This window comes from Mus caroli, unplaced genomic scaffold (assembly GCF_978045245.1).
Source record: "Mus caroli unplaced genomic scaffold, Mus_caroli_1 scaffold_9, whole genome shotgun sequence".
Taxonomy (NCBI): domain Eukaryota; kingdom Metazoa; phylum Chordata; class Mammalia; order Rodentia; family Muridae; genus Mus; species Mus caroli.
The window spans coordinates 99,666,167-99,689,430 of record NW_028227264.1 but is presented as its reverse complement, the minus strand read 5'-3'; the positions used below and the strand labels follow the sequence as shown (position 1 = coordinate 99,689,430).

The 23,264-nt window shown below is 38.5% G+C and overlaps 1 protein-coding gene across 2 annotated transcripts in view; it reads right to left on the bottom strand.

Annotated features, from left to right (window-relative positions):
* Positions 1-1,357: 1,357 nt before the first annotated feature.
* Positions 1,358-23,264, bottom strand: part of Kitlg (KIT ligand) — an 86,268-nt gene continuing 64,361 nt past the window's right edge. Inside the window, exons 5-10 of one of the 2 annotated variants that reach the window (XM_021173850.2) lie at positions 21,327-21,483; positions 20,514-20,597; positions 14,061-14,170; positions 13,353-13,420; positions 12,294-12,369; positions 1,358-5,752 (exon numbers count right to left, since the gene is read on the bottom strand). In XM_021173850.2, coding sequence (XP_021029509.1) covers positions 12,330-12,369; positions 13,353-13,420; positions 14,061-14,170; positions 20,514-20,597; positions 21,327-21,483 — 459 coding nt within the window. In that variant the 3' untranslated portion in view covers positions 1,358-5,752; positions 12,294-12,329. The remainder of the gene's footprint in view (positions 5,753-12,293; positions 12,370-13,352; positions 13,421-14,060; positions 14,171-20,513; positions 20,598-21,326; positions 21,484-23,264) is intronic. The other variant, XM_021173851.2, reaches the window with a different exon arrangement.

Below are 23,264 nucleotides of genomic sequence, written 5' to 3'. Positions count from 1 at the left end.
GACCTCGGGCATTCCAAACTCTCATCTGATTGGTCCACTAAACTCAGCTTCCAGCACAGTTTAGGCTTCTGCAGCCCATCACTCCATATCCTTCCACAAATCAGGTAAGAAAGCCTAAGGACCACTTGGCCATGTTTGCCATGAAGACACATCCTTTTAGTATCACTATCTTGCATTAGGAACTTTTGCAGCTGTGACTTAGGCAGGGTTTACCAAGGCTCCCCAGGAGTGTGAAGTGGCCGTTCCCAGTCTCCTCAGTTGGGATACATGCCAGCTCTCCACCTAACTTTTTATTTAGGCTGAGGTGCCCGTGAATGAGATGGTGCAGCTCACGTCATATTCAAGGTGAGTCTCCTAACATCAGTTAAAACTGTCTTGAAAAGTCCTTAGAGACACACCGTGGTAATTTTCCTAGGCAACTGTATCTCCACACAAACTGACAAAAAGATTAATCATCGTATAAACTCTAGACAGTACTAGCCAAAGACTGAGTAAGATGTTTATATACTGCCCAAACCACAGACACCACAGTGAGTTTAATAAGCCAATGATTTTTCTCAAAAAACGCAAATGCATGTAGGCACTAAGAATGTGTCCTCATTACCTGTTGTCCCATCCAAAGATCTCATCTCTCTGTATATCTTTTGTATACATATGTATACATATTTTGTATAATATATGCTAAGGACATGCTTATTTGACTAGCTGGAAAAAATCCAGGAGACTTTTACACTTCTTGCTTTGGTGTATGAAAATGTCTGAGCCTTGTAAGTTTTAACTCCAAAACCAACTTTTTCAAGAATGTCCCTGCTTCATTCATTTCTTATGCATGTCATAAGCATGTTAACTGGACTCCAGTTTAGTGTCTGCTTACTTCAATATGACTGTTTCATTTCTATTCCTAACTTAGGTTATAAAACTCTTGAAAGTTTTTCATTGTTTCATCTTGATTACCTTTATCTACTGTTTTAAAAATTATTTGCTGAATTAAAACAATTTCTTATCCTTTTGCATCTACATTTCTTTTTTTTTTCTTTTTAAGATTTATTTGTTTCACACATGTGAGTACACTGTCACTGTCTTCAGACACACCAGAAGAGAGCATCAGATCCCCTTACGGATGGTTGTGAACCACCATGTGGTTGCTGGGAACTGAACTCAGGTCTTCTGGAAAAGTAGTCAGTGCTCTTAACTGGTGAGCCACCTCTCTAGCTCCTGAATCTACATTTCTAAGAAATGCTTCTTGGTGACAAGGGTTCACATGAAAATGAATTTTAACTTAGTAAATGCTAATCCACATTATTAATAATGTAATAACTTTAAGGTATCAAATGAGAGGGCAGATTTATGATGGTGCATAAAATTCTTTATTTAGAACAATAAAGTATATGTTTATATAATGTAATTTCAAATTCAAACCTGTATCAAAAGGGTCAGGACATATACCTATTTTAAAAAGTACACATACAGTATATACACATACACATCACATTTTACAACCTTTTATTTAATTAAACTTCAGTCATAAACTATTTAGAATAGTGTTGGACATACACTTACATTACAATATGCAAACTCCAATCTATGACTGAACTAGCAATATATCTGTGAAGCCATATAAATGTCAGAATACTTCTCAAGTCCATTGACTCAAAAAAACAGTGGTAGAGAGACACAATAATCACATAGGAATGCCTAGACTACTGGAGAATAAGACTATAGGAATTTTGATTGGAAAATTTTATTCAGTGAACTCTTTTAGCCTAGAAATTGAGTAAATGAAAATACAATAGCTTTTGTTTGTTTTAAACAATTTTCTTCTTCTAAAAACAGTCTTATAAGAAAATATTTGGAGATGGCAGTTGTGCATTTACAATGCTTACAAACATTCCAGGATCATAAATATTCACCTTAGTGTGGATCACTCCTAAGCCCACACCAGTTAGGAAAGAGATACTGTCATTTTATCCTTACAGAGGCCTTTTTAGCCTGTGTGGAATGACAGTAACAAGGGCTATGTAATCAGACTCCATAAATACATTTTGATCGGAATGGTTATATTTAAAGCCAATTTCACAATATCATTCTAAAGATAAACTGGCTTACTTCAAAATTCTTGTCCTACTTTTCTAATTTTAAACAGAATTTACGGGTTATCGTTTTTACAAATTGGCTTTAAAATATCTCTTGGCATCCACGATCCTTAGTAGCACCCTACATTTCTTTTTTTGTTGTTGTTCTTAGCTTTCAAAAAAATGAGAACATTTCCATTCATCCTCGGACACATTTCCAAATGTTATACACATCTTGTATCTTTTCCTGATGAAAATGCACAACCGATTTTCATTCCTCAGAGATGATCCCAAACGCTTGTTTAAGCAAAAGTAAAAGCCATCTCATGTGTAGTTATCCAATCCATCCTACGTAAGACTGAATTCACTTTTACTAAGGGACCCTATTTACATTAGAAACTAAAACAGCCAGGACTTCTCATTGTCTAACCTATTGTTCAGAAGCCAGAGCTGGGTAATTTGCTTAGGATTCTTTTTGCTGTTTTTCTTTGCTTTATTAATTGTGTGGCATAAGGGCTCACTCCTGAAGACTGATCTCTGACCTATCTATACACAAACACAACACTGAGATCCAAAGAGAGCGGGGACATTATATCCGTTTGTGGCAAAGTAGAACAAACTCCTGGCTACCTTTCTCAATGTTCACCCAACTACACCTAACTGCCTACTTTGAAAAACATTATGTCTTCAACAATGCATACAGAATAGCTAAGATTCCATTATCAGAATTAAAAAATCACAAAATCAAAACCTATGGTTAGAGGCAGTGGAAACCATCAAAGATTCCACAACAGATTTTTCCATTCATTTATAACTTCGATTGAATCAAATTACCAAACTATGCAGCACTGATTTTATTTTTTTTCAAAGAGCGTGAAAGTTCACCAAAGTGTGTTTAATTCTTAACTAAAAGCACATACTTCATTGTGGATACATACTTTTACGTGTTTCCATTTTTTTTTATCATATGCATTGCTTTTTGTAGTACAATTTAGGATTTTATTATTATTATTATTATTATTATCTTAATTGAAAGCTTCAATTCTTCTCTGATTCATTAAGACATGGCAGTGTGTTAAGCATGTTAGATAACAATACAAAAACCAGGACGGCGCTAACGCTACCCACTGATCACACAAATAGTCTTGTTATAGGCTTGGTTTCTTCCAAGAAGGTACAAGGCTTTCAATACAATTTATACTCTGCAGATTTCTCAGATCATTTTCATTAAAACTTCAAATCTTACACATTGCAAAAAGAGAACACTCAGAAAAAAATGGTCAATTTAAAGGACGATTTTATACTTTATCTTCTTGGCTTGGGGTCTTCATAATTTAAGACAAATTTTCAGAACATACATGGAATAAGCTATGCAAAGATACATATTTTTAATCTGAAAGCAGATATGCCGTAGTTAGCATCCAAGCAGCTAGCATTCAAAATCATGTTCAGCATTTTCCTATTGTTCATGCATTTTATTGAACCTTAGTATCTAAAAAAAAAAAAATTGGCAGTCTATGTTACTCTCAATGAACCGACATGTTTAATGAGCAGGACACATCTTCCACCTTCTACCATGTCAGGGATTATAATTTGTTAAATTTGTTTATTTAGCTCTCCTGATTTTAAGACTGCGTTTTTGAGTGTTAAAATCCAACTGCTAACTTTGAGAACAAACGTATATTTATTGTACTCTCGAGCTCAGTAAATAGTATTTTCATAAGCCTAAGCAAAATGAAATTACCAGATAAATAAATCAAGTCACAAAACTGAGAAGGAACACTAGGCTCAATCTATATACAGCTACACCTATGACTCATGTTAACCTACAGCTATTATAAGTTTCTAAGCAGTCAATGCCAAACAACAGTATAGGTCCTTTCAGTAACTAAGCTGATTTCTAATTGGTTACTAACCAGTTGTATTCTGGAATGTCTGAGGGCCTGCACAAGCAAATCCAGTGTCTCGATGCACTGGGCTTCATATTGCAGGCCTGATAGCATTGGAGGAACCTCAGAGCACTAGAGAAGGAACTACAGAGACCATCTTGAACTCTTTGGTACAAAGAAGAGCAGCCACCATGGACTGGGGTCGTACTTGGACAAGCTTGGCATGTAAGCTAGAACTTTCCATGCAGCCTCAAGACAGAGTAGAAGGTAGCAGTTAGGTTTCTGTGCACTTTTGTGTAATTACATTGAAAAGGGTTGGCTTAAGGTTTTAGCACAGGGCAAATAAAATTACTACAAGAATTGAGTTAGTGTGAAAAGCTTTAAATTTTGTATGTCTACAGTAGGTGAAGAGAACCTTCACCAGAAATAAAGGCAGAAGAAAAGGTCATACTTTGATTCTAGCCAATTGCTTTCAACATATTTCTATTGGGGGGCATCTACAGCACATCCTCTAAATTCTGGTTTGAAAGCGCGATGCTCATTGTGGAATCACTGCCAATTTCTGTCTAATATGAGAAATGCTGTCACACGTTTTAAATAGCAAACTGACATGCACAGCTACATAAAGCTCTCTCTTTTTATTTCATTTCATAAACCTTAATGAATACAGAGTGCCTGATTTAAATAAGTGGCTATGCTTAAAGAGATAACGGTTATACTGCAAATAACTAATGTTTTCTGAGTCCTTGCTTTCTTTTAGAATATGAGTGACTTAGTTTGCAACTCTCTTATTAGAATAAAGTGTCCATTTCTAATCTTAGGTACTAAATACCACCATCCATTCTTATTCTCTCCCATCAGGATTTAAAATAAAAGGGGGGTGGGGAGACCCTTACACATTCAGCATTTTCTCCCATATCTGTTTTCATACCTCTGCAGTAGTTTCAAAACATAAACATGTCACATTATACTATTGCAAACACGATTTACACACGCTAGAGTGACTGTCAAGGGAAAAGATCGGCTTCACAATGGGCCAAATGTCTTCCTTGGCATGTTCTTCCACTGGTCCACGTTGACAATTTTCTCCCGTAAGGACTTTTCTGGAGAGTCTTCCATAAGCCATGGTGTTATACTGCAGTTCAGCATGGGCTCCACCGCATGGATAGAACTAGCTACCCATGTCCATTTCTCTAGTAGGATACGGTGCACCATGACTTCTGTCAGGAAGAGCTTACATTTAGGCTGCTCTCGTTCATCATTAACTACAGAGCGAATGAGCCTGCTCAAAAGAAAAAAAAAATACTCCCCATGGCTTTCAACTCCATACAGTGGCTGATGCTACGGAGTTATTGTTTTGTTTTGTTTTTTAAATTGTTTTCTACATCCCTTTGTGAAAAAAAAAATTCTCCCCACTATCCAGGCTGAAATCTACCTGCAGAGACCATAATTAATGACAGGCTGCAGGTTGTGACTGAAGAACAAAGCTGGATGGGTTTTCAGCACTCAGACATTTCCCAAGCCATGCAAACGGTGCAAGTAGACTGGACACATGTTCTTGTCCCTATCATCACTTGCCAAACCTCCAGAGTCCTGCTCCGTGCAGGTTCTTCTTTACAGATGATAATTCAGTGCAGGTTTCACAGCGAAGGACTCTGCTCCAACATCTGAATCATCCACACAAGGTCACGGGGAGCAAGGATAGGTAAGGATGAGGTCTGTCACTTGAGACAGAATAGGAATTTGTTTAAGGCTGCTTCATTTATGAAGCAAACATGAACTGTTACCAGCCTAGAGAGGAAGAAAAAGGAGAGGGATTAAAATGTGTCTTTCTAACTCCCTTTTCCCCCCAGGAGTTAAATTCATGTAAAAACCCAGAACGAGAAAGCAAGTTAATAATGTGTGTTCTACTTAGTCTTAAAGAAGTGGGGAGGGCTTTGTAGTCAGCTGGGCTGATTAGCCAGTGTCTCCTCGGGAAGACATTATTGCAAATGATCTTCTGTACAGTCTGCTGCCTATTTCTTCTCATTAGAAAATAACTTCCATACAACCAGATCTATTCGCATTGTCACAGCACAATTCTTAGAACAGGGCCTGGCCTGCAGTATAATCTACGCACAGCAAGTATTTCTTGAACATAGGAATGGATACATTTCACTGTTTATCTATTCACGAGAGCAAGAAAATGGAGCCAGCCTGCGTGTCCACTGGCAGGTGGGTAGATAATGAAATGTGGTACATATACACAATAGAATTTTAGGCAGCCATAAAGAGAGGGGAAATTAAGATAAATTGGCCGGAAAATGCTTGAATCAAAACTGTATAATACTAAGTGAGGTGACCCAAACTCAGAAAAACAAACAAACAAACAAAAAAAAAAAAACCCAAAAACCAAAACATGTGGTTTCTTATATGCTGATCCTATCATGTAATGTGTATACACACACACACACACACACACACACAAACACACAAGAGTAAATGCAGGTAAAACCTGAGACTCTGCAAAGGAAAGCAAGAGAAGGTGAAAACAGGTGATGAGGAAGGATATGGTTTGGAGTGGAGAAGTGGACCCAAAAGAGAAGCGAGAGGAAGAGATGATGGGCGGGGCAGAGGGCAGGGTTACAAGGTAAGCATATCCAACTTGGGTATATAACATATTTCTTGATGGGCTATAAAAATACAAGGTATCACTATACAAAAAAATAGTAGCTTTCTTTTGATAAAAAAACCAAACAGCTGTAAACTACAGGAAGGTAGGAGAAATGATACATACACACACACAGCCATACTGAAACCCAGTTTTTATGTAAGCTAATAATAACGTTTAAATTGGGAAAAAAAATCTAGATGTTGTAGCATGTACTTATAATCCTAACACTACAGAGACAGAAACAGACAGATCTCCAAGGATCACTGGTCAGCCAGCCCAGATGTGTTGGTAAGCTCCAAGCTGCTAAAAGATGTCTCACAAAGTAAGATGGATGATGGCACCCGGGAACTGACAAAACTGTTCTCTTGTCTCAACAGGCATACACGCACATGAGCACACATGCACAGGGAAAAAATGAATAAAATAGTACCCTTCAGCTTTCATGCCCCCAAAACACCACTTATCTCAGTGTGTGACAGGAAAGTGAACAATCTATGTAACTTTGAAGTTCTCTAGCATGGAGCAGTAGAGACATGGTGAACAAAGAGGGTTTGCAGCCCAAGGTAGTGTCTGCAAAGCACAGAGAGGGGAGCCAGATGGAGTGGCGCAGGAGATATATCTGCGGCAGGTGGAGAGGTGGGTTCGAGACCACCAGCCTCATCACTGAGAAGCTCCGGTATCCTGGCTGCCCGAGCTAGGCTCTAAACGGTCACTTCTCTCAGCCAAGGACACCAGAGTATTTCTAATCCAAGGAAGAACAACTGAAATCCTGGCACCGAGCACTGAGGAATTCGTTTGGTCTCCACATAGCTTATTGTACTTGGTAGAACACGAAAGCCATACTTTGTTTTAGTTTTTCCGTGCTGGTGTTCAACCGCTGAATGCTCAGATAGTTCTGCGGAATTCCCGGTAATTTAGGAAAGCAAAGCTAAACCCATATGGATAAATGAGGAGAGATGAAAAGGAAATTTCAGAAATCGACGTTTTAAAAATACAGCATGGTAAGGCAAGCAGATCGGAACCATGGGAAAAGAGGAAGCTATGTGTAATTTGAAATTCCAGAGTTAATTACACATAGAGAAACAGGATTGGAAATCTATTTTGGATTTTTGTTCTTGAGTCACTAAAGCAAAGAAAATGAAATTGAAGGCCGGCAGCAAGTTTTCCGTGGTGCAAAGCTACGTTTCTTTAGAATGGTAGTTTGGATTTTGTAACACTTTCACGAAATGAACAGAATGAGTGCTGCTATCTCATACACTGAGATGTCACTTCTTACAAACAAATCATTGAGTGATTTTGTTATACAAACAGAGCAAGTCCACAAATCAAGGTAAGTTAACTCGCCTCACAGCTAGACTATTATATGGTCTTATATGATAATAACTACAGTAAGTGTGGTACCCAGACTGAAAGATCAAAACATGCTCTGTCTTCCTGTGAAAATAGAGAAGTTAAAAGATTCCAAATCATCTGGTGTACTACAGCTAGTTGAAGAGCCAAGGCTTGAACTCAGGACTCCGCTAACCTTTTCTAGTCCTCTGGCTTTATAAAGCAGGAATGAAAGAAAGCTCACCAACAAGACTTAAAAGGTATCTAGTCAAGCAATCAGGGCCTCCATGACTATTTATCTACCATTTCAAAGCCGGTGCTCTAAATGTCCAGGCTTAGCTTAAAATTGTCCTCCTACTAATTTGCAGACCTATTTCTCCCATTGTAGCTCAGATCTACAGGAAAATTTATATTTTGCTCTGTTTTCAGTCTTCTTTACAACTTTCTACTTATATGTATGTTTGTGTATGTATAAATTACAATGTATAATATATATAAATTATAATGTATATATGTGTGTTTACACAATAAAAATATGTGTTACATATTGTAACTTCAGAAACACTTAAAATTATATAGATTGAAATTATTAAATATATGTATCTGGTTAAATATTTTTGAAATTATAATAACTTATTTTCACCTACCATGGAAAGATAACTGAAAGTAACTAAATGAATGTAAAAATACATTTTATTTTCCATCAGCCAGCCTGAGCCTTCTCTTTGAGAAAACAGTTCCCCCCCCCCCCCAAGGTCTCAAATAGGATTCTGTGTAGATGACTCTCAAATCCTAGTCTACTGTTCCAGCCCAAGGTTATCTCCATACTTTGTTGTCACAACATGTGGTATCTTCTCAGAACTATCAATATTTATCAACAGCTCCCTCTCTTGACTCCAGATATCCCATTTCTTTTAATAACACCATTATCCTTTCTTTCTTAAATTCCAAATCATCTCTGAGATTCATAAAGCTACACAGTCTACCAGTAAAGACTGGCTGATTCTTCTACTGCAATGTTTCTAAAAGTGGTCCATCTTTTTCATTGCCATGGCCCTGACCCAAGTTCCCATTCACTCCCATCTTAATAGAAGAAAATTCTCCTGGGTCTAACCTCTATGTCCAGTTCAAACCTCTATTCCTCTGCTCTCACTGGTATCTGATGACTTTTCCTCTGTCTCTGCCCTGATGGGATTATTAGTAGTTTCTAACCCCTCAAACGGCTTTCACACTACTTAATAGGACGTAAACTATAATTTCCTGAATTCAAACCTGCTTTCAAACTGATGTCCACTCCTTCCACTCAAGACTGGCCCTGTGCACTGGATAGTTTTATGTTCACTTGACATAGGCTAAAGTCATCCAAGAGGAGAGAAGCACAACTAAGAAAATGCTTCAGGCTGTAGATAAGCCTGTAAGACATTTTCTCAATTAGTGATTGATGGGGAAAGACCTCAGTCCATTGTAGCTGGTGCCATCCCTGGGCTGGTGGTCCTGAGTTCTATAAAATAGCAGACTGAGCAAGCCATGAGGAGCAAGCCAGTAAGCAGCACCCCTCCATGATGTCAGCATTAGCTCCTGCCTCCTGGTTCCTGCCCCAACTTCCTTTGATGATGAACAGTGATATGGAGGCAGAAGCCAAATAAACCATTTCCTCCCAGCTTGCTTTTTAGTCAGAGTGTTTCATCACAGCAACAGAAACCCTAAGACAGACTTTCACTGGAGTCCATTTGTACAACTTCTGTAGCACAGTTTATACTCTGAGACCTTCCTCTGTCTATACCATGTGCAGTATTTAACCCTTTCTATTGCTAATGAAATCCTATCACCCACCATTTGATGTATCTAGTGTAAACATCACCTCTATCAATGATAGAGCCAAGCCTTTCTCCAGTCGCCAGTGACTTCTCCACCCTGTCAAAGAGAGAATGCATGTGGGTAGACCTAGCACAACCCTATGGAATGCTGTCCAGATCAATATCCAGGGTTGTGAAAAAATTAGATTACTTCTAGATGCAGTGGTCTCATCTCTAACTTCTTACTGTGCAGCCTTTGCAAAGTCCATTATTTATTTCTGAACTTTGTAAATATATTTACTTAAAAAAAAAAAAAACCAGTTCTGTAGTAATTCCCTTTGTGGGCCAGAGTTACAATGAGGACATAACTGTGCAATGTTGTCTTGCACACACCAATGTCCCTTTTATAGCTTGTTGGAGCAATACCATGAGAGGATAAAGAATACAGTCTCCCTATAATGAAACAGTACAAATGAAGCTTTTAATGTAAGTTATCTCTACTTTATTTCTCTCTTTGAATCTGTACTGCATACAACCCACTTCATGAGTTCTCATTACCTTCTGTATAGATAATTAATATCATTTAGGTGACAAAGTCAGTTCTTAATGGAATATAAATATCTTCATGTTTCATGTCCCACAAATGCAACTTCAGCAGTTTTTTAAAAAGGAAACTTCTCTTGTATCTAGTTCATCATGTAATTCTTTTTCTTTTCTTCTTCTTCTTTTTTTTTTTTTTTGCAATATTTCCTTGTTTTTAAAAGACTGTTCTTTTTGTCTTCAAATTTTATTTCTTTTGGAGAATTACCTATGCAATGTTCACTCTTAGACTTGGCCACATTGATTCACTCATTCAACAAACATTCATCTAGAGTCCATTTTATACTAGAGTGAGCTCAGTGCTGGGGATAAGGTGCAAATCAGACAGACCCAGCTCCTGTCCTTACACATTCTGAGACGAGTTGAAGTATTCATACATCATTTGATTATGTTTGCTCTAGAATGTCATCGATCCTACTCTTCCTAAGCAAGTGGCTTGGGCACGCCATCATAATCTGAAAGTCACAGGGCAAATGCCATCGCTGAAATGCAATCCCCAAACCAAAGAAGAGTGGATATCATCAGAGCTTTTGAGACGCAATTAACCACATAAGGTGTGACATGTAAATGACTGACCTAAAGGGACTGAAATGGCAGATGCAGAAAAGAAAAGCTTGAGGCTTGCGCTGGGGCTGAAAGGCAGAGAACAGGGTTTCTGAAATGAACAATAATTTCAGCTCAGAGGATACCATTTTAGAAAATAAAAAGGACTCAATTTACTTCTGTTGTTAGTTGGGGATGAGCCTAGAGAAGCTAGGATGGGAGCAGATAAGAGACTCATAGTCCTGCTGCATGTGGCAGTCACGGGGATGGCTGAAGGCAAAAGCCAAAGGTATGTGGAGCAATTATTACCTCATGCTAAGTCCAGGTTAAAAATGGTCTTTTACGCCAATCAAAAGGAGTTATTAGAGCAAGAGGCAGAGACTATGACCCAGGTACCCCAGGGAAGATTCAGTCTAGAGGTAATTTTGGAATCTGGGACAGGGTGACAGCTGAAAGGACAGAGACCTAGAGGGAAAGGAGAGGACAGTTCGGCAGATGCTCTATCAGAAATAAGGTGTGTAGGAAGAACCGAGGGTCCTGGGAGAGGAGCAGGCATTGCCATCAGCTGTGGAAAAAGCAGGCAAGGGTCAGCAATCAGTAATGACCAGGTGCTAGAGGTAAAGGGAGTCAAAGGTTGAACTGATAGTGGATCAAGCTGATAACTTTCCAGGTGTCCCACCAACCACATCTGTGCCTAAGAGCCAGGAAAGTAGATGGTGTGGGTGATAACAAACATCTGCCTGCTCTAACCAGTCCTGCTCCAACCATGCCAAGTGATAATAAGCATCCACCAGCTCCAAGCATCCCATATTCACCTTTCTTGCACAGTATACCCTACCCCAAATCACACAATCACATCAGATTTTGTTCTTAGTTTATACTCAGTATATTCTGGATTCTGGACCGAGATCGGGTTTATTTATGAGGAGCCCAGCACCAACTGGCCTTTTACCTTGAAAGTTTTATTCTGGCTATAAGACACTGACTGTTTTTTTAAGTGGTGGGAAAATACTTTGGGTTTTTTCCCCCTCTTTATTAAATATCTAGCAAATGGTTCCCTGTTGTTTGATAGTAGCCATACCTAATCAAAATTGGTTGCGTTAAAATACGGTTTCTTTATTTTTCATTCCTAATTTGCCGTTTTCCTCTAACTCCAAGTTAGCCATCAAAGATGAATACCTCATGCATCTCCCATCTAAAATGAACTCACTAATATGGACCAACACTGCCCACCTTTTAAAACCAGAGATTTGCCAGTTAGAGGCTCCGGGCTCAACTGTGTAACAATTTCAGCTACCATTTAGCAATCAGTCCTATCAAGGACATAAAAAACACAGTTTGTTTCTAAATGTCTGCCTTTAAATTTTTCTTTGCTTCTCTTGAGCTCTTGTAGCTTGATTTCCAGACTTACCACTGTGCGAAGGTAACAATGTTGATGGGTCCACAATTACACCTCTTGAAATTCTCTCTCTTTCTGTTGCAACATACTGAAAAACAACAAGAAACATCCCGTTTGCTTCTGGGCACATTCTAAAGCTCAGCGAGAGGCAGGCACTGTAAGAGACTATTCTAGAAAGGCAGCAAACAGAGTAGCAAAAGATTGCAGGGGGCTTGGGGGTGGGGAGGACCCATACACAGAGGAAGCTTATCTTCATGCCTGTCCTAGAGGGAAGAGAGGTGATTTTGTGTGGATATTATCTGCTGACGTACTTTTTTAAAAATTACACTGAAAATGCTTATATGTTGTGTTTATGTGTATACACATGTGTGCATGTGCATGCATGCGTGTGTGCGAGTGTGTGTGCTGACAGACATAGTAAGAGAAAATACCATGCTGAAAATTATAATCGAAGGTACAAAAGAAAGAGCTGGAGGGAAATGGTGAAAGAGGCATCATGGTCAGTTACAGGAGGTTGGAAAACATCTTAAGATAATGGTTTTATTTAGCTGTAGGTAAAATACTAAATGCATTAGAGAAAACTAAGGGATCTGAGATTCAGAATGAAGTGAAAAGTTAGATTGAAGGCTGCCAGGGGAAGGCATGTAGTGTTGGTGAACAGGAAGAAGCATCGCAAACAGAGATTTCAGAAATAACGCGACAGAGAATGTATTCACAAGAGCGGAAGACAAAAAAAGAGTGTGATCATTGCCACTCAGCCAACGCATAATAGAGACACCAGACACGGGTGAGAAAGGTGATCTCCAAAGGACATAAGGACACCATAGAAAAGGGAACCTAGGGAAATGTGCCTTCCCAGACACTATTCATAGGTAAAGATGTAAGAGTGAAGACACAGTGGAAGGCCAGAAATTACAACATATCTGGAACACACTGAATGGGAGGTACAGCCCATCTCGGAACACCTCCTTAAAGAACACCTCCCTAAAGATGTTAGAGTCGTGCATAGGCACAGCATGAGAAAGGACGACACCAAGCTTGTTGGAGCACACAGTTAGGAGAACAAAATACCTTATCTCATTATCCTCTTCATTAATCTGTATATTTTCAACTGCCCTTGTAAGACTTGACTGTTTCTTCTGGAAAAACAAAAAGAGTGACACCTATTGTAGAAACCCCAATGACGGCTGCAATTCTTGAGGTCAGCACTCTACACTGTTACCATTAAAGGCCACTAAGCCACCATCACGGGTGCTTTTCTTTTAGCAATCAAAATATTTGTGGGTATGTACAATGAAAGCCCGGGCAGCTCAGTATTCATAGGCTGTTCTATAAATAGCAATCAAATTAAAAAGATACTTATTAATGCAGAGTCATCATGATTTGGCACCTTTGGGATTTTAGACAGAACAGTAAGACCACAAAAGAGAGGGCACTCAAAAGAGCAGCCACAGAAAGGCACGTCTGTTTGGCTGTTAAGCACAGCATATGAGTCTTGATATATTTTCTTTCTTTTTATATTTAATTCAGACCATTAAACTAGGCCCCAGCCCTGAAGTGTGCCTTGTCTGTAGTAGGGGACACACCTCCAATGCACAATGGTGGACACTTTCCTAATGTTTGAATTTCTTTGAGGCCCTATGTTATAGTAAGAATGATTGTTTCTTCAATAGAACCATTTTTTTTGAAAAAGAAAAGTGCCATATATATATATATATATATATATATATAACAAGTATATAAAGTTTATGATGAGGTAGAAAGAAAAACAATGCTCACCTTCCAGTATAAGGCTCCAAAAGCAAAGCCAATTACAAGTGAAATGAGAGCCGGCAATGCCATGGCTGTCCATTGTAGACCCGAGTCTTCAGGGGACTTTGCGGCTTTCCCTGCAAATCAAAGAACATGGTGGTAAAGAATTCAGCTGTACTCCAGAGGTCTGCCAGATAGGTTGAGGTTGCTCCCAAATGATTCCATAATGATGTGCACAGCCTTTTACAGTTTTCAAAACAAACAAACAAACAAACAAAAAATGAAGCAGGGCTTTCTGTTCAATTTTGTTTCTGCAAGCAGTGCAAGTCCATATAATCTCTAAAAGACAAAAGTGTTTAAAGAAGAAGGAGGAGGAGGAGGGAGAGGAGGAGGAGGAGGAGGAGGGAGAGGAGGAGATGAAGAAGAAGAAGAGGAGGAAGAAGAAGAAGAAACCCAACAGGCAGGAAGAGACTTGATGCAGTTAAGGTTCATGCATGTTCGGAATCCAGGCTTGATATATTTGAGCAGAAAAGATTTCTACCATCAAGCAAATCTTTCTTCTCTAATCGATTACCTTAATATTATTTAGCTGTCTTGCTCTTAGCATTCTGACCCCCAATTTATAAGAACTTTGCAAGATGGATCGGATTCTGCCCGCATTCAGCTAGGGTTAGTCTGATGCAGACAGCCAATCATTAAAAGCATCCTGAGACACAGCACTTGAAGCAGCCTTAATCTCGGGGCTCTTGGCTCACTCACAGCCTCAGTCCACACAGGGGAGCAGGAATCTCTCTCTTGTTTTTCATTTTACATGGAAAAGTTTGAAACTACTCTGAAGAATGACTAAAGCCACCAGTGTCATCCGGCACAAAAGAACACTTTAGTTAAAAAAATAAATGGCGCTGACTGTTGATACCTTCCCTGGCCTTGTTTTGCCCTGCCTTGAGAAGCTGAATGAGTCCCACGATGGTCTTTCTCCCAAAGTGAGCAGGACTAGGACTGATTTCCCTAGAGGACTCATTTATAAAGAACAATTTCCCTATTTGGAAATACTGGAGCATTTGCTAGCCTGAAATTCCCTTTCAAAGAAATTATACCTTTCCAACAACTACAGGACACAAATTAAAACAGGATGAAGGTAGAGGGACTGCTTTTAAGTAGCTTTGTAACAGGAATTTGGTCACCAGGTGAGCTTACAATTACTTTCTTAGCAGCTAACACCCTTTCAAGGAGCAGATCCACTGTGTAGGTACACCCCATGTTGATAAGGGGAAAAACTCATAGGTTTATTCTAGAAGGTAAGAAACAAATCATATCTACTATAGTGAGAACAGGACTCTGCTATTCCTCCCAATACTTGTGGATGCCAAGGAGAGAATTTCCTAATTCTCCATTTCCTGTCCTCCCCAAATCACATTTGTTCGTGAGCTCCTGCGCATGCATGTTAGAGGGAATGGTTAGGGATGGGTGCTCAGTATGAGATGCCGGGGTTGTGTGGGGAGCTGTCTGAAATATTGTCATCCACCGACATAACAATAAACTGCTTCCTCACGACAAAATTAACAGTTCTCTGGCCTGCCACATCATACTACAGCCTCAGGATAGACATGTTTTAGGCATCCCAAATTGGGAACCAATACTCATTTATCTCTCCAAAGCAAAATAGCTACCTTAGTCTCAAAGAGATTGAGAATGACCAAAGGTGTGATGTACATCACAAGTCTACCAATAAATAAGTTGGCTATTTGTGTTTGTATTCCCCTGCTGTGGCCACTACTGTCTACTGGGACTGTTCACACTGGAACTACTACTGGTCAACACAAGTTGTAGTGTCTAAAATACAGCAACATTCCCATTTAGGGACCCTAAAGACAGGGGGGAGGAAAAGGGGTGCTAGTCTTTCTCCAGAGCTCATTGCTGCTTCTATTATTTCATGCTTGGAAACCTGGCCTCAGTTCTTCCGGGCATGCTAATAATGCTTAGAGAGAGAGGACATCTTTATCAAAAAAGGCTAGCTTACACTATCTTTTGGGAGGACTTCAGCACCTCGACCAGGACTCTCCACCAGAAATGGATGCCTCAGAGCCCGAATGAAGGGTATTTGAACCAAAGCCCACGCACATTACAGAACTCCCCTGCTTTCTACAGCGATTGTCTGCCAAGAGCTTGAGGAAGAGAGCTGATCTGAACAGCCTCTGCATCATCCTTTATCTTTGGGTCATTAGAGCAAGGATTGTGTCTCCTTATTACTAAAACCTGTCCGTGGGTGAAATAGCTTATGGGCTGATTGTTATGAGTCATAATAATCAACATCTGGAAAACACCAGAGCACAGAAAATGGTGCTCATCTTGCTGAGTTCCTTTTTAGGGCATTTGTCTGCTTTAATAACTCCATAACAATGCCTCTCTCAGCACTTAGGAAACAGACAAGTGAGTCAGATCCCAAACCCTTCAGTCACTGGCCCACCATCTTATTGTCCCACAGTGTCCAGTTGCCTTCAGTGTTGATGATTAACACTTATAAGCCATTAAGGATGGCCCCATGCAAATGAATCCTGACTCTTAAATTCACAGAAATCCTATGAAAAGGGAATTATTACACACCAATTGACTAAGGATTTACAAAGCTTAAGCAACTTGCCCAAGGTCACCCAACATGCTACTATGTGTTCAGGTATCCTGATGTACAACAGGTCTCTAGAAGATGTACTGAAAATGATGCACAATACTACTTCAATGCTGTTTAAAAGGCTCTCAAACTTGAGTGTTTTGAGAATACAGAATTCTACTATTTACTCTGTAAGTATAATCTCATTCATATAAATAGTAGGCCTGTGTATTATTCCATCTCTCCCCTTTAGATATTCACATCTCTCGTAAGTCTTGGTCCTCTGATTGTCACAGGTGATACGACTTATCCCAACAAACTATGATGCTTTTCTCAAGTTCTCCTGACCACTCTTTCCCAGTTTACTTTTCTTTATGCTATGAGTGAAACAATACATTAGATACTTCCATGATGATTCCTGTTAGGTATCACATTCTTTGATATGAATGTGAGCACCACAGTAGATTGCTTTATGCATTGCTATCTAACTTATGGGTGACATTATACACAGCCAAGCTGTGATATGTAAGACCTGTGTTTTACAAATGAAAGAAGAAAGGGCAAAATAAATAAGGATGAGGGAGGGGAGGAAAACTATAAAAGGATGTTCACCTTGCAAAATAAATTAATAAGTAAAGGATTAAATAGTATTTGATTTTGCATTTAGGTTTTTCTTCACATTGGTAAGTAGGACATTCTTTTGTTTCTAATCGTAGTGGTTGTAGCCTTCTCAAACTACATAATTATAATTCTCAATACATTATATGAAACATCTATTTTCACAAATTAGCTCACAGAGAGAACAAATGTGTAATTGCTAAGTAGAAAGAAATATACAAACTGAGACCCATTAGTGATTTAATTTCTAACATTTAGTTTCTCTAGTCTGGGAAGACAGGACTCCATTCACTAAGGCTCACTGCTCTCTCTAGAGATGGAAGTTCAGGGTTGTTGAGTTGGGTAAGTTTGGATAGTCATACTGGTGGAAATAAACTGTATGTAAGAAACATCACAAACCTTTTGATGAGTTTTTATTAATCTACTAGACAAATAATAATCTATACATGCCCAGGGAGACACATAACAAAGTCTGGCAAGAACACAACTCTAAGCAAGCAGACACACTAATAGTCTCATGGCAATGCAAACAGTCTGCCGCACAGAGTGTTCAATAGTCATATTACCATAGAAACAGCTCAGAATCCCCAACCTTAACAATGAAGTTGCCACCCACCCCATCCTCATAGCCCAACCCTGTGCCCTTATCCCTCACCAAGTTTTGAAACAATCCTGGAAAGGAAGATGAAGCTTATCTATGAGGAAATGAACCTCTCACCAAATAAAACTCAACTGCTTCTAAAAGAATGCTACAAAATTCAGAAGCTATCTAATAATATAACAGCCTCAATGTATAACATAGGTTAAAAAAAATTACTGATTGTTTAGAGAAATATATGACCCCAGCCAGGGAGACAGAGAGAGAGAGAGAGAGAGAGAGAGAGAGAGAGAGAGAGAGAGAGAGAGATTAAATGCTAAGATGGAATACATGGAATACATGTTCAACTTAGGTGGTAAGAATGTAAGACAAAAAAAAAAAAAAGAATATGTCTTGGTATGAAGAGGGAACATCTCTGCACAAAAATTCCAAAAAAAAAAAAAGAAGGAGAAGGAAAAGGAGGAGGGGGAGGGGGAGGGGGAGGGGAGGAGGAGGAGGAGGAGGAGGAGGAGGAAGAGGAAGAGGAAGAGGAAGAGGAAAAACAGCATAAAGTAAAATATATCCAGTATAGAGTACAGGAAGAAAAGCAATACAATGGTGATTTTTGCATTTCAGATACAGTATCTGTGGAAGAAAATGCCATAGTGTCTTTAAAGGAATAAAAGGAAATTTTATTAACCCAGAATTTGCTGTGTAGTAAAAAGTCCCTCTCTGTGCAGCAAATAGTACAGACATTTCTCAAAGAAAAGAAAAGATTTGTTGCCAATAGATCTGTATTACAGGAAATGCTAAAGGTGTTCTATTTCCTGAAAAGAGTTAACGCCAGGTTAGAAGGGTGGACTGAGGACAGAATGGAAGGTACAAAAATAACATAAAATGTAACATATATTTTTCTACTTGAAAGGATATATAGTTGCTTCAAACAACTATTTGAAAGCTAAATATGGGAGTTTATGGCTTAAGAGTATGACATTTATAAACACAATAAATTGGTTTAGGGACGACCCAAATCTTTCTTGAAGGGTACTAACCAATGCACTAATATTAACTCTAAGAAAAACGTTATAAGTGAAAATGTACAATTTAGTTCCAAAAATTACTATAAATAACACAAGGAGATATTGAAGCTCAAATAGAGAGGATATGGATCTCTGAGAAGAACAGGGCTTGGATGAAGAAACAGGATAAAAACTGGAACCAGAAAGTGGAAAAACTGACAGATCCAAGATCAGCCATAATGACATGAAATAGGAAGGGCTAAAATACCCAAGACAGCTGGGCGTGGCACCACAGGCCTGTAACCCCAGCACTTCAGAGGCTGAGGCAGGCTGATTGCAAATTTGAGGCCAGACTGGTTACAAATTAAGAATTTGTTTAAGAAAAACAAAAACAAAAACAAACAAAAAAAAACAAGAAAGAACAAAACAATGCACATATGCATAGTTTTGAAAAACAATAGAAAAACAATATTCAAAAATGAGTGTGACTCAGTTAACAGTGGTGCAAGGGCATTTTTTTCACCCTTTAAGGAAAGAAATTAGCATAACATCAACAAAGTCATTTTTCCAACTTAAGAATCTGGGACAGGTTAAGTGAGTTAAAAGCAAAATATGGAGGATGAAAATGGTAAACGTTAATATCTAGGAAACAAGAATGGAGCATCTAAGATGCTAAAAATGGTCCTTTGAAAAGATAAGTAGACAAAAGAAAAGATGACACATGCATACCAGGTCCAGTCCCTTTGTGGAATGTGTCAGATCTGATATGTTATATGAGTGCAATTCATAATTTTCTGTTTTGGAAGATCATCCTGAAAACATTGGACATGGTAGACTGCTAGCCAGAGAGATCTGGCAGCATCCTTCCATTGGATGTATTAAATATCTACACTGTGAAATATATAGGTTTTTTAAAAAGAGGGATAAAAAGACTATATATAGCTTTATTTTAGGTCCAGGTCAAGCTTTGGTAGAAAAACATTCTCAAGCATGTACTTCCGAGATTTTTCTTTTAAAGATTGAATAAGCTATGATGAATCTGTGAAAACAGAGACCAGAATATACACAGTATAGCCAAGAATCATTATATTGATCATTGCACAGACTTGCAAATAAGTCAGTCTTCCAGGAACATGGGTTCTAGGGCAAAGGGGACAGAAATTTCAGGGAAAGAAGTCCATTCCTCTCCAACACGCATTTGTAAGTAATATAACAGCGCCAGCAAATTTCCAAACATGCAGTAGTAAATATGGAGACGCAAAACTGAAAATATCTTTGAAAGTATAGAGAGTTAGCACATGCACTTGAAATTTTAAAAGTCCATTGTGATCAGGGACATTCTCCACAGAGTTTATTTTAAGCCTACCATGATTCAAAAGAAGGCCTCTGTCGTATTTTTTTTTCAATTAATTTCATACCTTATTTAAAATAACCTTAGCAGAAAGTTTATTGGCCTAATTCCTTCATGGTCTTCATAACCTCCAGGGAGATCAGATTCTCCAAACCAGATATTTAATTGTCAGGAAGACCATACAAGGAATAACAGTGACAGAACAGTATTATTAGCAATCATTTATAAACTTGGTTTAAGTCCATGCAACACTCCTATAGGGGATACTTGGAGCCATGCATGCATTAAATCAGATACGTGTACTTACTATTACTGCTACTGCTGTCATTCCTAAGGGAGCTGGCTGCAACAGGGGGTAACATAAATGGTTTTGTGACACTGACTCTGGAATCTAAATAGAAAGCAATAATGTGTCAGTGTTACATGGTGATTTATATGAATCACAGAGTCCCCCAAAGGCGAAGTGCAATATCACTGTATGTGCTGGGTCTGCCTCCCAAGTCTAGGTTATGCAGTTCCTATTTATTTCATACTCAGTTCAGCTGCTCAGGTTTGTCAAGAGATGTGCCATAGTCATCTTGGAGTGATGGCTCATTGCATACCATACCATGCTTAGAAACGTGAATAGTGAAGAGCTGGTGGTAACCCATCATGTGTTTAAAAGAAAGCAATGAAGTTAGTTCCATCATAGGGATCCAGCTCAGGGAGAGTTGGGATTCAGAATGAACTGGTGAGGCTCAGAACTCAAGTCTCAGAGATAGACCCTTAAGGAAAAGGTATGAGACATGAACATTAGGGATGCTGGGGATGAAGAATGACATCATTCTATTCTCCTAGCAAATATCAGAATGAGAAAACCTGTGAGCCACCATCGTGTATTGTTAACTCACACAATTCTTCAATTCAGAAATATTGACTCTTGCTGTCTTAGAAACGGATGTATCTCTCAGGCTCGATGAACATCATTGGCAGTCATTGATATTTGCTTTTTTTTAATTTTTTATCAGAAAAACACACAAGTTCTTTCTCTAGCAACACATTCAGTTCATTCAGCAGTGGAAGCCTACAAAAGTCCAAGCTTACTATGAACATTGAAACAGGAAATGCTTGAATGCCTTACCTTTCTCGGGACCTAATGTTGAAGAGAGCACACAGTCACTAGTGTCAGATGCCACCATAAAGTCCTTAAAGGCATCAATGGATCTATTGAAAATACTAAAGAATTCTTCAGGAGTAAAGGATCTAGTTTCTGGCCTCTTCGGAGATTCTTTTACATTCTAGACAAATAAATAAATAAGCAAATAAGCAAACAAACAAATGAGAAAGATCCTAGTTTTCAAATAACTCATAGACTTGACTGATGTTGAGATAATGGACTATTGATTGGGTCCTCAAGGATTCAGGTATTTGAACTCTGCAAGCCAACAGTTTTTGAACAGCTACTCCACTAGACTCAACTCAAAATGGCCACAGAGAATAACGATGGTGATGGTATCAGGTCAATTTCAGACTCAACTCATGACCGAACTTACGAGGGGACAATAAACAAAGCAGAAGGAACAATGGACAATGGGACAGGACAAGGTCTTGACAATAGGACAATGAAATGACCCTCCTCCCCAAATTAAGAATTTTAAAACGGCTTATTGCAATATGAATATTAGCTTTTGTTTGGTTGGTTGGTTGAGGTTGTTTGTTTGTTTGTTTGTTGTTTTTTGGTTTTTTGTTTTGTTTTGGAGGGGTTGTTTGTTTGATTTTTCAAGATAGGATTTCTCTGTATGGGCCCTGGTTGTCCTGGAACTCACTCTGTAGACCATGCTGGCCTTGAACTCAGAAATCCACTTACCTCTGCCTCCTAAGTGCTGGAATTAAAGGTGTGCGCCACCACTGCCTGGCTTGAGTATTATTACCTTTTAAGAGGCATTCCTCTATAACACATATTCCAGGAATTTACAACTGGGCATACTAAATACAGAGAAGAATAAGGATTGATGCAAACTTCTTCAATTTTTAAATTTTTTTAATTATGTGTATGCATGTGTGGAGGTGGCGGAGGTGGTATGTACATATTTGAGAGCAGATGCTGATGGAGTCCAAAAGAGGGTATCATGTCCTCTGGAGCTGGAATTACAAATGGTTGTGAGTTGCTCATCATGAGTTCTAAAAACTAAACTTGGGTCTTTGCCTGAACAGTAAATGCTCTTAACTGCCAAGATATTTCTCCAGCCCCATGGGAAACCCTTATACATTGGTCTAGAATTTCTACTCACAGGAAAAGACCTTAGTGAAACTCTCCTGCTCATTCTGTCATAAGACTGAGAAATTTTTACCAGAATTATTTGTAACACTTCCATCAATCAATGGATATGTGTCTTGATAAATAGTGATATTCTCAATAATAATGAAATATTTTATAAACAGCAAAAATTAACTTATATATATATATAAGTTCATGTATATATATATATATATATATATATATATATAGATGAGCATATCTTATAAACAATGCAACATGACAGAAATACAACATAAAAATAAGAATAGTATGATTAACTTATACAAAATTTAAACATTCAAACAATAGTTCTATGTTAGGGTTGTAACATAAACAAATAATATATATTATTCATAGTACACATCTATAATTTCTAGTGATCTGGTAAAAATGCCATGGCTAGCAAACACACATCCTTTATTATTTGTCATGCTTTAACCCACACTGCCATTTATTAAACACAACTCATCTTTAAATCCCCAATACATATATTATTCCCTTTGTGATATCCTTCTCTTGTACCTGTTCTTTTAAGATTCCTACATGCTATAAATGCAATGGCATTCTGTCTGCAATAGTAGCATGGTGTATATAGATCAGGCAATGCTAACACACATTGTGGAGTTCAAGGTCTATTCTAACTTCAGACATCAGAAACTGAAACAACAGAAATGATCAGGGGTCATGAAGAGACTATTAATAAGACAAGGACTGTGAGAAGAGACAGCACTAAGCTGGCTGAGTCCTGTATCCAATTAGACCAGTGGTTTTCAACCTTCC